This window comes from Chrysochloris asiatica, unplaced genomic scaffold (assembly GCF_000296735.1).
Source record: "Chrysochloris asiatica unplaced genomic scaffold, ChrAsi1.0 scaffold00054, whole genome shotgun sequence".
Classification (NCBI taxonomy): domain Eukaryota; kingdom Metazoa; phylum Chordata; class Mammalia; order Afrosoricida; family Chrysochloridae; genus Chrysochloris; species Chrysochloris asiatica.
Window position 1 is genome coordinate 6,174,620 of NW_006408572.1, and position 15,207 is coordinate 6,189,826.

The window sequence follows — 15,207 nt, forward strand, 5'->3', positions numbered from 1 at the left end:
AGCTCTGTTTATTGCCCTTGGGTATTTCAGCTTCCCAGGATACTCTGTCTCAAACATTCCTCCCTTCTGTCATTTGGAGGCAAATGCCCCTGTATGGAATAAGCGGGGTTTGGGGTCAAGGGCCAAAGCACCTGGCTCCTCTACTGCAGAAGCCAAGACCATGGCCAAAGCTGCCTTCGGCTCATGTATTTTATACCCGGGAGCCTAAAACTCCCTCCAAACTGCCTCTACCTTTGGCCAGGGACCTTCCTTTGCAAGCTAGAGGCTGTGATTTCGTCTCTCCAGGGATGACTTCATGGCTCCAGTTTTAGGAGTGTCTTAGACAGGGTTCAGTACTTGGCTGAAGTCATCTTGAAATTCTTTTGTTTTGAAATTTATTTTGTTTTAAAATTCTCTCTTTTTCCATTACAACCATCACCTATGTTCATTGGCAGATTTTCCATCACCATGAACAGACACGCAATACCTCCTATACAATGACTTGCCTCACCATCTAGAAATTCCTATGTTTTGAAGAAGGGACTTTGTGTTTTCATTTTCACTGCTTCTGTAATTTATAGAACCATTTCTGTGTCCCTCCATTACATACTTCTGCCTTCTGCCTTTTGGGGGATGACTCATAACTTCTGGTCTGCTAAGGATATCCCTTCCTGTTTTACTGTGCTTTAAAAGCAATTTATATAAAAATATAAAATGCCATTTTGTAAGGATTTAGGGCAAGAGGAGAAGGCTGGACTATGGAGTCAGTATACCATATGTCTTTGTATTTTAAACACAAATACCAAAATGATATTGTTGTTGTTAGATGCCAACAAGTCACTTCCAATTCATAGTGACCCTGTACAACACAACAAAACACTGCCCAGTCCTTCACTGTCCTCACAATTGTGAAGTTTGAGCCCAGTGTTAGGAGTCTGTAAAGAGCTGAACGAACACTGCCTGGATCTGTGCCGTTTTCTAGTTATTGTTGTGGCTGAGCTCAGTGGTACAAGTGGATGTTTTTAAAGAACAGAATGAAACACTACCCGGTCCTGGGCATGCTCACCATTGTTATCCTGTTTGAACCCAGTTTTACAAGTGGATGTGTTTATAAAGAACAGACATTTTTTTCGCACAGTTCTGAAGCTCAAAGTCCAATTGAGAGCTAGACCCTGTTGATTCCTTTCTTGCAGGTAGTCTCGGGTTCCTTTGTTCCTTGGCTTGTAGATCAACCACATCTAGCATCTGTTTTCCACCATGTTTGTACGTGCCCTGGTGTTTAACCTGCTTTTCATAACTCAGATGTGATTGGCTTAGGACACGCCCTCAATTGATATGGCCTCAGTAACTGAACCACAAGGCCAGCAGTTTGAACCCACCAGCCGCTCCACGGGGAAAAAGCTGAGGTTTTCTGCTCTCAGAAAGATTTCCAGTCTTGGAAACTGTATACAGGGTTGCTAGGAGTCAAAATTGACTCCATGGCACTAAACAATAACAACCATGAACTTTTTGTTTTCCCAGTGCATATAAGAGTTATGTTCATACTATGCTGTAGACTATTAAGTGTGGAATAGCATTGTGAAAATGTTTGGAATATTGTGAGAATGAGCAAAATGTGGCACAGAGACATGAAGTGAGCACATGCAGTTGGAAAAATGACGCCGATAGACTTGCTCAAGGCAGAGTTGCCACAATTCTTCAATTTGCCAAAAACACAGTATCTGCGGAGTGCAATAAAATGAAGTGTGCTTGTATTTATCCAAGTCTAGTGTGATGCTTCTAAAACAGAAACCTGCTAATGTCATTTTGCTATGGAATTGGCAACTAGTTCTTCATTGCTTACAGAATGAAGTCTATATTCTCAAACCTGGCATGTAAGGACATCCCCAATTTGGTTCCAGCCTTCCTTTAATGACTGTAAAGGCCTAGTGATTTCTCCATGATTATAGGAATCAAATAGTTCTGGAACCATCACCAGGAGGGAGAGTGTAAAGGAGACTCTCAGATCACCGTTAGATCCAAGGTTATCTCTGACTCCGATATTCATGGCACCAGGGACTTTCTTTCCTTTCCCCCAAAACTCCCATTCACTCTGTTCTGGACAAAAGGCAGGGCAAGGTTATTGTTGACTGGTGTCAACTCAGTTTTCACTCATAGCGACCCTGGAGAGGGTTTCCAAGGAGCAGTAGATGGTTTGAGCCACTGACCTTGAGGTTAGCAATACAGTGCTTATCCTACATCACCACGCCAGGACTTCTTGCGGGGCCGGGTGCAAGGTTGCGTTTCAGATTTCTGTCTCTGCCTCAGCTCTTCCTCTGATTTTCTCTCTAGCTCTCACAAACCTGTGCATCTCCTCAAGGAAACCTTTTGGATGCCCCAGCCTAGCATTGTTGGTCCCCCACCCAAAGCACTGACCAGTCCTGCTTCAAATTGGACCTTTCTGAGAGTGACCTTTCCCTCCCTTTCTAAACTCAAGACCATTAGGGGCTCATTGGGTTTTCATGCATCCCCTCCTCTGTATTTTCAGCACACACATATATATTTTTTAAACAGAATTTATTAGGGAAATCTGGGAGTGCAGTGGCTCTCTAGGATAAGCACTGAACTGCTAACCACAAAGTCAGCAGTTCTAGTCCACCAGTGATTCCAAGGGAGAAAAATAAGACTTTCTGCTCCTGCAAAGATTTACAGCCTCAGAAATCTTATACAGGTTGGAATCTACTTGATAATATCCAACAACATTAGTTGTTGTTGTTAAGTGCCGTCGAGTCGGTTCTGACTCATAGTGACCTTGTATAGTGTTTCCAAGGAGTGGCTGGTGACCTTGAACCACGAATCTTGTGGTTCAAACGACCTTGTGTCCAGTGCTTTATGACACAGAGCCATAGCTGGAACTCCGAACAACATTAGGGAAGTCAATAAATAACACACCATGGTGTCAGCACACACATTTTGATATTTACTCTGTGTCAGACCCTGGGCTGGTCAAGACTGGGCACGAGAGATGACTAAGAAGTGACTGGCTGTCAGATGGACAGAGGGGATGGGGACTGGTTCTACTCAATGAGCGAATTGTTCTAACCAGAGTGGGAACAAACTATAGAAAGATCAGAGAGGAAGTGCAATTTGACCTGAGACATCAGGACATGAGCTAAGGTGCATTTTCTGGGCAAAATAAGTAGGGTGTAATAGGCAGAGACATGGCGGGAGGCATGAGAAAGCAGGGAGACTTGGGGAACCACACCAGGCTTATCATGATTGGAGCTTGGGGTGTGAGGCATTGGGCAAGATGAGCTGCTTGGCTGACAAGGCAAAAAGGAGTAGGGAGGTATTGGAAAAGAGGCAGAGGAAGAAGGCAGGAGCTGCCTATGAAGGTGTTGAAAGCCAGGTTGAGCAGTTACCGCCTTTTCAGAAGTGCCTGGAGGCCAATGAGGTGGTTTAAGTAGGGGAGCAATGAGCCACTTTTTAGAAAGATTATTCTGGAAGTTTAGGATAGTAGAAGAAGGGATGCAGGTAGGGGAGTTGCCCTGGGCCAGGTAAGAGGCAATGAGTGTGAGTTTCAACCTGGGGCAGCTCAGCAGTGGCTCAAAAGTGTTAGGGGAGCTGGAAGGGATGTTGAATCTTTTCTTCTCAGCCCCGAATCCAGAGCTGGGTTATAGGCTGAGCCACAGAGCCTGGTTAGGGCTCCCACTGCTGGCAAAAGCAGGGTCCAGTGCATGTCCAGGGGTTTCAGCTGCTCCCATCACTGCTTACTGGGATCTTCCAGATACTTCCTGGCATATTAGTAGGGAAGTTCCCATGTACCCACCCAGTTTGTCTTCCTCAGCTTTCCCCTTAGAGACAGGAAGAAAATGCTCTTGGAAATGATTAAACACTAGAAGTGCAGCCAGAGTGCTCCTTGGAGACCCAGATGGCCAAACTTCGTCTCTCATACTTTGGACATATTGTCAGGAGGGACAAGTCTATCATATTTGGTAAGGTGGAGGGTCAGAGAAAAAGAGGAAGACCCCCCAACGAGATGGATTGGCCAGGTGGCAGCATCAATGGACTCAAATATGGCAACAGTAGTGAGGTTGGCCCAGGATCAGGCAGTGTTTTGTTGTGCTGTGCATAGGGTCGCTATGAGTCGATACCGACTAGATAACACCTAACAACAATAATAGCAACCAACGTAGAGGAGTCCTGGTGTGGTGCTGTGGGATAATGCATTGGACTGCAAGGTCGAATGAAACTCTAGGTCGGTGGTTCAAATTCACCAGCCGTCCTTGGAAACCCTATGTAAGGTCGCGATGTGTTAGAACCGACTTGATGGCACTTAACAACAACCTAAAGGTTGGCGGTTTGAACCCACCCAGCAGTGAGTGCCGTGGGATAAAGCCCTAGAGATCCTTTTGCATAAGATCGCAGCCAACACATGGTTTGCTATGATCTGGAATTGATTCATGGGTAACAGGCTCTGTTCTTCGCTACAAACATTGCTTATCTTGCTGTTGGGGTGCTCCCAGTTTGTTGGCAGGGGATTGGGATGAAGAAATATAAAAAATCTCTCAGGAGACCATGTGTCTTAGGCTGGGTTTTCTAGAGACGCAAAACCAGTGAAATTTATATATATATATAGGAAGCAAAATTTATATCAAGGAAATGGCTCACACAGTTGTAGAGGTGGGGAGTCACAAGACAAGCAGACCTGGTGGTTGAAACCCACCAGGCAGGCAGGTTGGGCAGGTAAAAAGGCAGGTTGCTGATGACTCCTAGAACTGGCAGATAGTAGAGCAGGCCACTGGTTCAAGTTCAAAGAACCCGAGGTCAGATGATAAAACGGAGGCAGCATCCTGACCCAGCAGAGAGCAAGCAAGCTTTGCCAGTGTGTCCAATGTATTAGGAGTAGACCACACCCCCGAGGAAAGTTCATCTCAGCTGATTGGCTGCTCATAGCAGATATCATCAAAGAGTTGATTACACTGTATTAGATCTTGTCCTGGGGGATCACTCTGTCTTAACTGCCAAACCACTGAGAATCCTGGCCCAGTCAAGTTGACACAAAACCTTAACGATGACAGTGGGGACTTGGTGGGGTCTCATTGGAAGAATGATGAGGTTCAGACTCCCTGGGCTGTGTGAGTTTGGGACAGGCAGGATTAGTGGGGAGGGATAGACTTCCTGGGAGAGCTGGGGTAGGTTTCCTGTCCCTGCTGTGTAGCCTGACCTGCTTGCAGGAGGCTCCTGGCAGCTTCTGCACTTGAGAGAGATCCAGATGAGGAGAGGCTGTCGGAGCCCAGGGGCCCTGGAACGCTGCAGGCCAAGTGGGGTCTCATTTAGGCAGTGGCTGAAGCAGCTGCACATTTGGTTAATCACCCTCGTCCTGGGAGCCTGCTAATCAGAAAGCCGGTGTTCACAGCAGAAGCCTCATTTTGCCGGCTGCTGCCAGGGAAGATGGAGCTGCCGGGCCGGGTAGACCGGGCCAGCTTCCCGCTCTCTTGGCCCCACACTTACCTTGTCACACATCAAGTTACTCCTACACAGCTCCTTCGAATACCCGGCTCGGGATGCACTGGCCAGTCCCTAGGCTTTGATTAGGATGCTTCCCCTCCACACTCCTGGCAAATACCTCTCTGCTCCCGCTGCCCCCCACTCTCAGCCCATGTCAGACTTTGGTCCCTCTGCCCCTGACTTGTAAGCCACATCCCCTTAGCCTCAATGGTTCCCCACACAGGAAGTACTTCCCACACCACCAGAGCCACCCCAGGGAGCCCCTGCAAGGAGGTTAAGTGATTTCACCCTGCTAAGAGGACCTTGTGCCCTGTCCCCACAGGCATGAAGTTACCAGGATTCCACAGTTGGGAAATGGAAGCCTGGGGTGGTGTCATAGGATAAGCACTCCATCTCAAGGTCAGTTTGAACCAAAAGATGGGTTCAAACCCTATATGGGGTTGTTATGAATGGGAACCAACCCGACGGAACTTAACAACAACACAGGTGGGGAATCACTAGGTAAACTTTTAAAGCTCCCTACAGGCTCAGGAGATGCCTTTACAGTTGACACAACCAATTCCCTGCTCGTGGAGTTGGCTTTGAAGATGCTCTGAAGTTCGACTTTCTCCTTCTTCCCCAATAGTCTTTCTCCTGTTCGCTCTGTGCTACGAAATCCATTGTGTTCCCTTTAAAATATGCATTGGTATTCTAGCCTTTACACCTATGAAGGAGTACTGGTGTGGTGCTGTAGGATAAGCACTGGACTACTAACTGCAAGGTTGGTGGTTGAAACCCACCAACTGCTCCTTGGAAATCCTATACAGGGATGCTATGAGTCAAACTGACTTGGTAGCTCTTAGCAACAGCATATGTAGTAAGGAGCCTGGGTGGCATAGTGGGTTAAGTGTTGGGCTGCTAGCCAAATGGTCAGCAGTTTGATCCCATGAGCTGTTCTTCTGAAGAACATTGAGGCACTTTGTTCTGTCCAGTTTCTATGAGTCAGCAGTAGTTTGTCTTTCCTTTTTATCTAGCCAAGGATTGGAATGGAGTCCTGGTGTGGTGCTGTAGGATAAGCACTAGACCATAATGTCAAGTTTGAACCTCAGTGTTGGCGGTTCAAACTCACCAGCCGCTCCTCAGAAACACTATGCAGAGTTTCCATGAGTCAGAACTAACTTGACAGCGCTTACCAAGGATCAGAATTAGCTCTATGGCAGTGGGTTTTGTTGTTTTGTTGTTTGTTTGTTTGTTTAAGGGTGTGACCTGCTTAGGAATAAGATGTTCTTTGTTATGTTAAAGAGGCCATCTCCATGTAGGAAGTGTCTTAAACCTAATTGCATTGAGATATTAAAAGGGCAGATCAGGCACCAAGGTGTATAAACGGGTGAAGTCACGTGCCTCATGGAGAACACTGAGAAACCAAGGAACAGGAGCTGAGACGCAGGCTTTTCTCCCCCAGAGTGGACAGAAAGGGAGCCCTTGTCTAGAGTCCTGAATCCAGACTTCTCGCCTCCCAGACTGTGAGAAAATAAATGCATGATCTTTAAAACCACCTACCTGTGGTATTTCTGTTCAAGCAGCATTAGGAAACCAGATGCCCCACCAGACCTGTACATTTACATGGTGACGCAGTGGATTACACATCATGCTGCTAACCGGAAGGTCCAAGGTTCAAACCCACCAGCTGCTCTGTGGGGTAAAGATACGGCTGTCTGCCCCATAATGATTGACAGCTTGAGAAACCCTAGCAAGCAGTTCTGCTGTGCTGTACAGGGTCACAATGAGTTGAAATCAAGTCGATGACAGTGGATATGATTTTTGGTTTTCACTCTCTGTCCACACATTGTCAGGAGGGACCAGTTGCTGGAGAAGGATACCATGTTTGGTAGGGTGGAGGGTCAGAGAAAAAGAGGAAGACCCCCAGTGAGATGGAATGGCAAAGTGGCAACATCAATGGGCTCAAGCGCGGCTACAATAGTGAAGTTGGTCCAGGATCGGGCAGTGTTTTGTTCTGTTATACATAAAGTCACTATGAGTTAGTACCGACTCAATGGCACCTAACAACAACAACCACACATCGTGTACTGAGATCTTGCTCAGGCTAAAAAGCCGTGCTTGCTTTCTGGTAAGGAAAGTATTGTATGGTCTAGCTGTGGTAGCATAGTGGTTACGAATTGGGCTGCGAACTGCAAGGTCAGCAGTTCGAAACTACCAGCTGTTCCTCGGGAGAAAGATGAGGCTTTCTGCTCCCGTAAAGATTTACTGACTCGGAAACCCTGTACAGGGTCGCTATGAGTCGGAATCAACTCCACAGCACATAACAACAACAACATCACCTCTTAGGAGTCCTGGTGTGGCCCTGTAGGATAAGCACTCAACCATAATGTTGATTTGAATTGCAAGGTCAGAGGTTTAAATTCACCAGCTCCTCAGAAACCCTATACTGGGTCTCTATGAGTCGAACTAACTTAGCAGCACTTAGCAACGACATCATCTCCTAAATATGAGTTGGCAGTCTCCTGCACTCTGTCTAGGTGTGGAACTGCTCAGGATCTGGCAGGAGAAAGTAGAGCCGATGAGTCAGACCTGGCCCATCGCTGGCTAGACCATTCTCCTTGCCCCCAGGGTTTGGCACGGAGTGGGTGTCCGAGAAATGCCAGAGGCATTTGTACTGTGGTCAGGGCATGTGACCAGCACAGCCTGCCTTCCAAAGGACACTGGGCATAGGATTGAATGCTTCAATTCCACATAATTTTTTACTTTGAATCTGGGTTTTGTAAGTGAAGCCTGACAGAACAAAGAGGCTTAGCGCCTCAGCTCACAAATGGTCCTGCCTTGCCTACCTTCTTGGTTCCTGGGTATATTTTCCTCTGCCCTCTGGCATTCCAGACCCTGCCCAACTTCTTCCCCACTGCCACTGCAACAGCTGTGGATCTCTATCCCAACAGAGGAGGGTCTGGGGCAGCATTTAAACCCCACTGTGCCTTTCTGCCCTGGGCTGGTAGCTTCACAGTACATTTGATGAACCATCCTTTGGGAACCAGCATCTCATCCACCAGGTACCCAGTGCATTCAGACATGGAGATTGTAATCATCTTGGACCACTGCCTGTCCTCATGAAGTTGTGGGGGGAGAGAACTGCCCTTCTCTAAGTCTGGCCCTGTGTGGACCCTTGGAATCCAGAGCTGACCCTTGAGAGCAGATCCTGAGAATTGAAGTTTCTGCAGTGAGTCTTCCTGGAAGAGATGCCCCTGGGTTGGTTCTTCATAGATTCAAAAAATGTGCATATAAAAAGATAAGACTGAATAAGAAATACATAAAATATAATCAAGTTTTCCCTTCGTGGTGGGGTTGTGAGGAGTCTTTTTTTTCCTTCTTTAGGTTTGCTAGTGTTTTCAAATTTTCAATAAGGAGCGTCTGTTACTTTCATAATTATAGAAAAAAATGTTTTCATGAAAGCAAAGGAGCTATTTCAATAGTCCAACGAGATAGGCTGAAATGCCATATTTGGGCAGTAGTGGGAGGATTCAGTTATTCCTTCCACAGATATAGACTGAGAAGCACTGTTTTGGGCCTGGGAAGTATACCAAGAGACAACGAAGGAATCCCTGCCACTGTAGAGTCTATGTTCTGGTGAAGAGAGGGAAGTAGAATGGAGGTTGCCCGATGGAACTTTGTGACTGACTGAATGTGAGGGACAAGGAAGAGCAAAGAGTCAGAGATGACATCCATGGGTGGGAAGAAGCAGGTGCCTTCCATGAAGGCAAGGGACCTGGGAAGAGGAACCATACCAGGACATTCCTCTTGGTCGTGGTGAGTGTGAGGCACATAGGAAACATCTGGAGAGGTTTGGGAGACAGTGGGACACATGGGTCAAGAACTTAGGAGAGAGGACTGGCCTAGAGGTGGTGGTTACGTGACCAGCCATGGGGTTCAATGTTGGCCCTCAGAGGAGACAGTATGGGCACCGACAAGGGTCACACCTGGGAAGCAGAAACAGCTGCTTCCTGAAGGTGGGAGGAGAGGGTCTAGGGAAGAAGGCAGAGTTGAGAAGGTTGGAGAGGTACAAAAGGAGCCAGGTGATGACATCATGGCTTCATACTTTGCCTTCAAATAGGGCTAAGATCAAAGTTGGGGTGGTAGGATCCAAGTAGGGCAGGAAGTGGGCTGGGGCCGGGGACAGGGATCTTTCTTTGTCCCCATCCCAGAAATTCAGTATCTGGTCAACAGTGAGGCTCCTTGGGTTGTCACAAACTGTCTGTCCTTGACAACTCACCTTAAGTTTGGCCATTAGAGTCCACCTGGAGGAAAAGCCTGGAGATTGGCTTCCGTAAGTATTACAGCCAAGAAAACCCTATGGAACTCAGTACTATTCAACACGGGGTTGCCACAAGCCAAAATGAACTTGAGGGTGACAGGTTTGATGTTTTGGGGGCTGGTACTCACGGGCTTTTTCTCTTTTTCAGGAGAAGAGACAGCACTCTGCACCTCCAGCATCCTCCAGGAGAAGCAGCGTGAGTTAAGCCTGACCCCCTTAGCATCAGTCCTCTCTTCCCCTCAGCGGGGTCCATGTTCCTTGGCCCTGGAGCCCCTCTCTTGTCCATTCAGAACTCGGAAGGGTGGGAGGATCGTCACAACTTTGTCTTCCCTCGGGCAGGATCAAAGGGTCTGGGGGTCATTCAACTGATCTCAGGTCACACTCTGCCCCATGAGCTGAGCAACTCGGGATCTCCCACATGTGGCAGCTATGGTGTCAGAACCAGAAGTTGGGGCCTGGTGATGGTGGGAATAGGTAGGGGAGCCCAGAAGAGTAGACACTGTTGTTGTTAAGTGCTGTCCAGTCAATTACAACCCATAACAACCCTGAATAGGGTTTCAGAGGAGCGGCTGGTGAGCTCGAACTGCCAACGATGCAGTTCAAGGTGGATGGGAGCACAGAAAGCCTTCTACACAACGTATGTAAGAGACAAGGATGGAGTGGACAAGCTGGCAGTGCCTTTGAGTGACTGAGTGACACACTTCCAGGGCCACAGGTGGTGGTGACCAGGGTCAGAAGCACCTCATTCTAGGCTGTGCCAGATGTAATAAAGAGGCCAGAGATCTGGTTTGAGTCCTGGGAACTTCTAAGTCCTTGTCATCTTTTAGTCTTCTCTAGGTCCTCTTCTGCCATGTTTTCTTGGGACATGAGCACATGACTAGATCCAGGAAGGACTTGGCAGATATATCAACTTGCTGACATAGTACCCCAAGCCATTCCCCCGGGAAGTTCTGGGTGTACTTGGGAGACGGTGACTGAGCCAAAAAGCTTTGCTGTTGGTGGTGTTGAGTTTTATTTGAGACTGGGGACTTGGGAGAGGGTGGAGGAATCTCTGTGTGTGTTTGAAGGGTATGTTCAGAACTTCCCTACTGTTCTCTCCTGCTATTTGGAGCTTGGTTGTAGCTTTTGGGGGCTACAACCTACTTGTCACCTCCCGAAGCTCAAGCCAGAGGCCTTGCTCAAAGCTCTTCCATTCCACAGATGCCATCCCAAGGGGCTGGGGCACCTGTCCTACCAGTTTTCCTGTGGCCCAAGACTCAGTCCTGGGAGACCACAAGCCTCACAAGGAATCTTCTTCTATAGGTTTCTAATACTTGATGGAAATATACACACAGAGCCCTAAGAAACTCATTGGTATGACCTTATGCCCCACCAAGGATCAAGTCAGGAGTACACCAGGCAAGGACAGGGCAGGTCAGACAGGGAGGTGTTTCTTTTTCTTTCTTTTTTAGTGAGCTTCTCTCTACCTGCTGTTGTAGTTAAGTGCTGTTGAGTCAGTTCCGACCCATAGTGACCCTGTATAGGGTTTCCAAGGAGCGGCTGGTGAGCTTGAACCGACAGTGCCACACCAGGACTCAGAATATGGCGTACAGCTCCACTTTCCTCAGGAATGTGAGAGAGGATATGGGCCCATATCTTTCCTTGTGGCCTCTGTGGTTGTTCTTACCATGACTCATGGAGACCTCATGCATAACTGAATAAAATGCTTTCCAGTCCTGTGCCCTCTGCATGATCGGTTGCAGATCAGACCCTTATGTTCCATGGGGCTGATTTCCTAAAGCCAATAGCCAGGGCTGTCTTCCTAGTCGTAGTCTGGAAGCTCTGCTAGCCCCTACTGACAGTGGGTGGCAGCTGTGTATGAGGTGCTTTGGTAGGGAATGGGGCCCACATGAAAGTTGAGAATCCCTCCACTCAACCCTATCAGTCTTCCCATGTTCTCCCCCTCTCCCAGGCCTCAAGGGAGAGGAAACCACACTGTAGCCTCAAATCTAAAACTACAGCTCTCTGGTTATTGAACTTTTACCTCCAGGGTGCCAAACCACAGCTGTGCTTTCCAGACACAACTGAATTGATGAGGTATCTGATGTATTCTGGAGTTAGTTGGGTGGATTTGAACTGCTAAGCTTTCAGTTAACCATTGCACCACAAAGTCTTCTTTCTGAAGCGTAAGCCCAACATTTTCAGAATGAGGAAAATGGCAACACTGTGATGTGCTTTTTCCATCCTGCTAAATGTAGTCAATTGAAAACATGGCTCTTCATTTCATACTGATGTCCTGTCAACCATTTTGGGGGCATTAAAATGCTTTTTCTTTTATGAGATGACAGTGATCATTGATGATGGCTGGTTTATGTTGAATTCTAATTGAGCAATATCATTTGTAACCCTGAATGCCAAAGTATTCATTGCAATGCTTTATATGTATGGTGTAAACAGCTAATGCACTCAGCTGCTGAGCAGAAGGTTGGGAATTTGAATTCACCTAGAGGGGTCGCTATGGGTCAAAACTGACTCAACGGCACTCAACAACAACAACAACAACAAGAGGGGTCTTGGAAGAAAACCTTGGCAGTCTACTTTTGAAAGATCAGCCATTGAAAAGTCTATGGAGCACACTTCTACTCTGACACTCATGGGGTTGCCATAGTCAGAATGACTTGATGACAAATGGTTAATGGGTTACCATGTATATTATCTTACTTCTTATTCCTGCCTGCTCTCTGAAAATGCACTGAAAACAAATAGTGAGGTGGGACCATCTGCCCTGGATAAGGAGTCAGGAAATCCTGGGACTATAGTAGGACATCTTGGCATTGTAAGTACACAGGCTTTGAGTTTGAAGCCCAGTCTGTGCCTTTGTTGACTCACTGTGACACTTCGGGCAAGTTGCCTAATACCTCTGAGCTTCGATTTGTTCCATTGTGGAAAGATAACTGAAGTGTCTACTTCCTAGGGTGGCTGAGGGCTTTAGAGCTAATATATGTGTGGTGCCAAGAGCCGCACCTGGCACATGGGAAGTGGCTAATGGTTCTTGTTTGTTACTGGTGGTTTGGATGAGTGTTGGCAGCTACAACACCTGCTTGCAGATTTGAGAGGTGACTCTTGTCATCTCCTTAAGAGCTCAGGCTTTTTGGCATGCTGCTGGTGCTGTGGCTGCCTCTGTTGTCATGGTCACAGAGGTGTCGCCCTGAGCTGGCAGGACAGTACAGGGAGGAGGCCAGCTGACTCTCTGCTCCTGTGCAGGTGTGAGGTGGTAGGTCTTTCTGTCAACATGGAGAGGGGGGAGTCCTGGAATCCTCCCTCCTGGCTTACTGCCAGTCAGTCCCCATATCCTTTTCTTGTGGCTGGACAGATGGCCTGGCTGCCTGACATTGGACAGACAACGTGGCACTCTGCCACCCTTGGCTTATGCTTGTGATTTGTATGCAGACGCCTGGGGAGCCACTGTGGGGTAGGGAGCAGAGGGGACACAGTGCCTTGGACAGGGAGGCAGGAGACGTGGGGTGGGTTCCCTGCCTGACACACGGTATGCCTCTCCCATCCCTCCTGTGTGGGGAGCCTTTCTAGCTCTAGCTTCCCAGGGCTCTCTGCTTTCCTGTTGCCGCCTCTTTGTCTCCTGGTGTCTGTTGTCTGCGTTGCTCTTCCTGTTTCTGCTCCAGCCATGCAGCAAACGTTGACAGAGCACTAACAGCATGCCAATGTGGTCCTGGGTGCAGGTGCTCAATAGGGCCTGTCATCTTCCCATCGGACCTCCATCTCAACTCAATGGTATGTTTCCCACAAAACCAGAAACCTGGGAGATTCTTCTAGGCTGCCCCCTCTCACTTCCTCCCAGAGCGAAATCGAATTCTAAACCATATCAATTCTGCCCCCGACAGAACTCTCAAAGGCATCGGTTTCTCTCCAGCCCCCTGGCCCTTGCCTAGCTGAGGCTACCATCTTCCCTCCCCTGCACCATCACAGCCTCCTCCTTCCTGGTCTCCTGACTCCAATCTTTCTCCAGCTGTCAGAGAGACCTGGTCAGGAGGCAAATATAGTCCTGAAAGACCCCTGCTCACCCTTACATGATTCCTTTCCAATGAGAGAAGCAACCTGCCTCTGTCCTACCTCCCTGCTCACTTTCTCATCTTCCCCTTCTCTTTACACCAACTTCTGTGAGGGGCATGAGAACGCTAAACATGGTCTCCCCATTGGGCTAATGGGAATGTTGAAGCATCCCACAGCAGATCGTAGGGAGGACTTGGAGAGGTTCCTTTGAACCTCAGTGTTGTTAACCTACCTTCCCTTTTCTTTTCATCGCTGAGTCCAGGGGGCTGAGCCCACCTTTAACTTCCCTGGTCTACCGTCATCATAGAAGAGGCGGAGAGCAGAGTCACTGATTCCGTCTCCATCTCTCCCAGGCCACCTGTGGCTGCCCCATCTCAGCAACTCCACAGTACAGGGAGCTCTCCATGGTGCTTTCTGAGTGTCACAACCACCTGGGAGCCAGGAAGGGCTGCACCATCACACCCGTTCACAGCGAGAAAGCCAAGACTCAGAAAGTGGAAACAACTTTTCCATGGAACAGTCTCCAGCCCAGCTCTCTTTCTCCCTGCACCTCCAGACCTCAGTTCTGTGTCTGGTCTGGAGAGTTCCCTTTGCCCTGCAGGTTCTCCCTTTCAGGATCGCCCTAGGTAACTGGGGAGAAGCATCAGTCACACAAGCTCCTCCTCAAGAGATCCATTAAACCTTAGGGCCCAAGATGTCCAAGCAAAGTGTTTGTGAGTCTGAGAGGGCTTCCTTTCGCTCACTGCATGCAGAGGAAAGATGATGTGACATGTGGACGTAGTCTATGTGACCTTGCCGTGTGGAGTACCACAGTGAACTGACACAGGGGACCCAACCTCATGCTGGTTGTCAAATGGCTCGGTGATTTAATGCGGAGGACAGCAGGTGACTGTCCCAGGTGTGAGAGGAGCAGCCCATGGCTGTGCACACTGTCACTGCAGCAGGGTGCTCAGCAGGACTCTGGAATAGCACAGTGAGCTAGCTGTACATGGACCAAGACCTGGTCCTGGCCCCCAATGGCCTTGATATTCCTCTTAGACTGAGCTTCTCCCCTAGCCACTAGCTGAACCCTGAGTTAGCCCCACCAGGTACTGACTCTAGCCCCAGATTGCTCAACCCTGGTCCTGGTCCTGGTCTGAGCGCTGGTCCTTGGCTCAGAGTGAACTCTAATCTCATTAGCTGTTTATCAAACAAGCTAACATGGCTGTCCCAAAGGGACAGAGTGAAAGGATGTGTGGGGCTTGGTATCCCCATGTCCCATCATGGGGAAGCTGACCTCCTGTCCTGCTGCCCACAGTCAATGACCAGCAGGAGAAGCTCCAGATGCTTAGGGCAACCATCCAGTGCCCCCCCTCCTGTGTACCCATAGCCCCATGGCCTCCCCAGGAAGA

General features: G+C 48.4%; 1 protein-coding gene across 1 annotated transcript in view; it reads left to right on the forward strand.

The window, feature by feature from the left end:
* The window catches only part of PITPNM3 (PITPNM family member 3), a 113,999-nt gene that overhangs the window by 52,316 nt on the left and 46,476 nt on the right, over positions 1-15,207 (forward strand). The window contains exon 4 of the mRNA XM_006863292.1: positions 9,918-9,965. Coding sequence (XP_006863354.1) covers positions 9,918-9,965 — 48 coding nt within the window. The remainder of the gene's footprint in view (positions 1-9,917; positions 9,966-15,207) is intronic.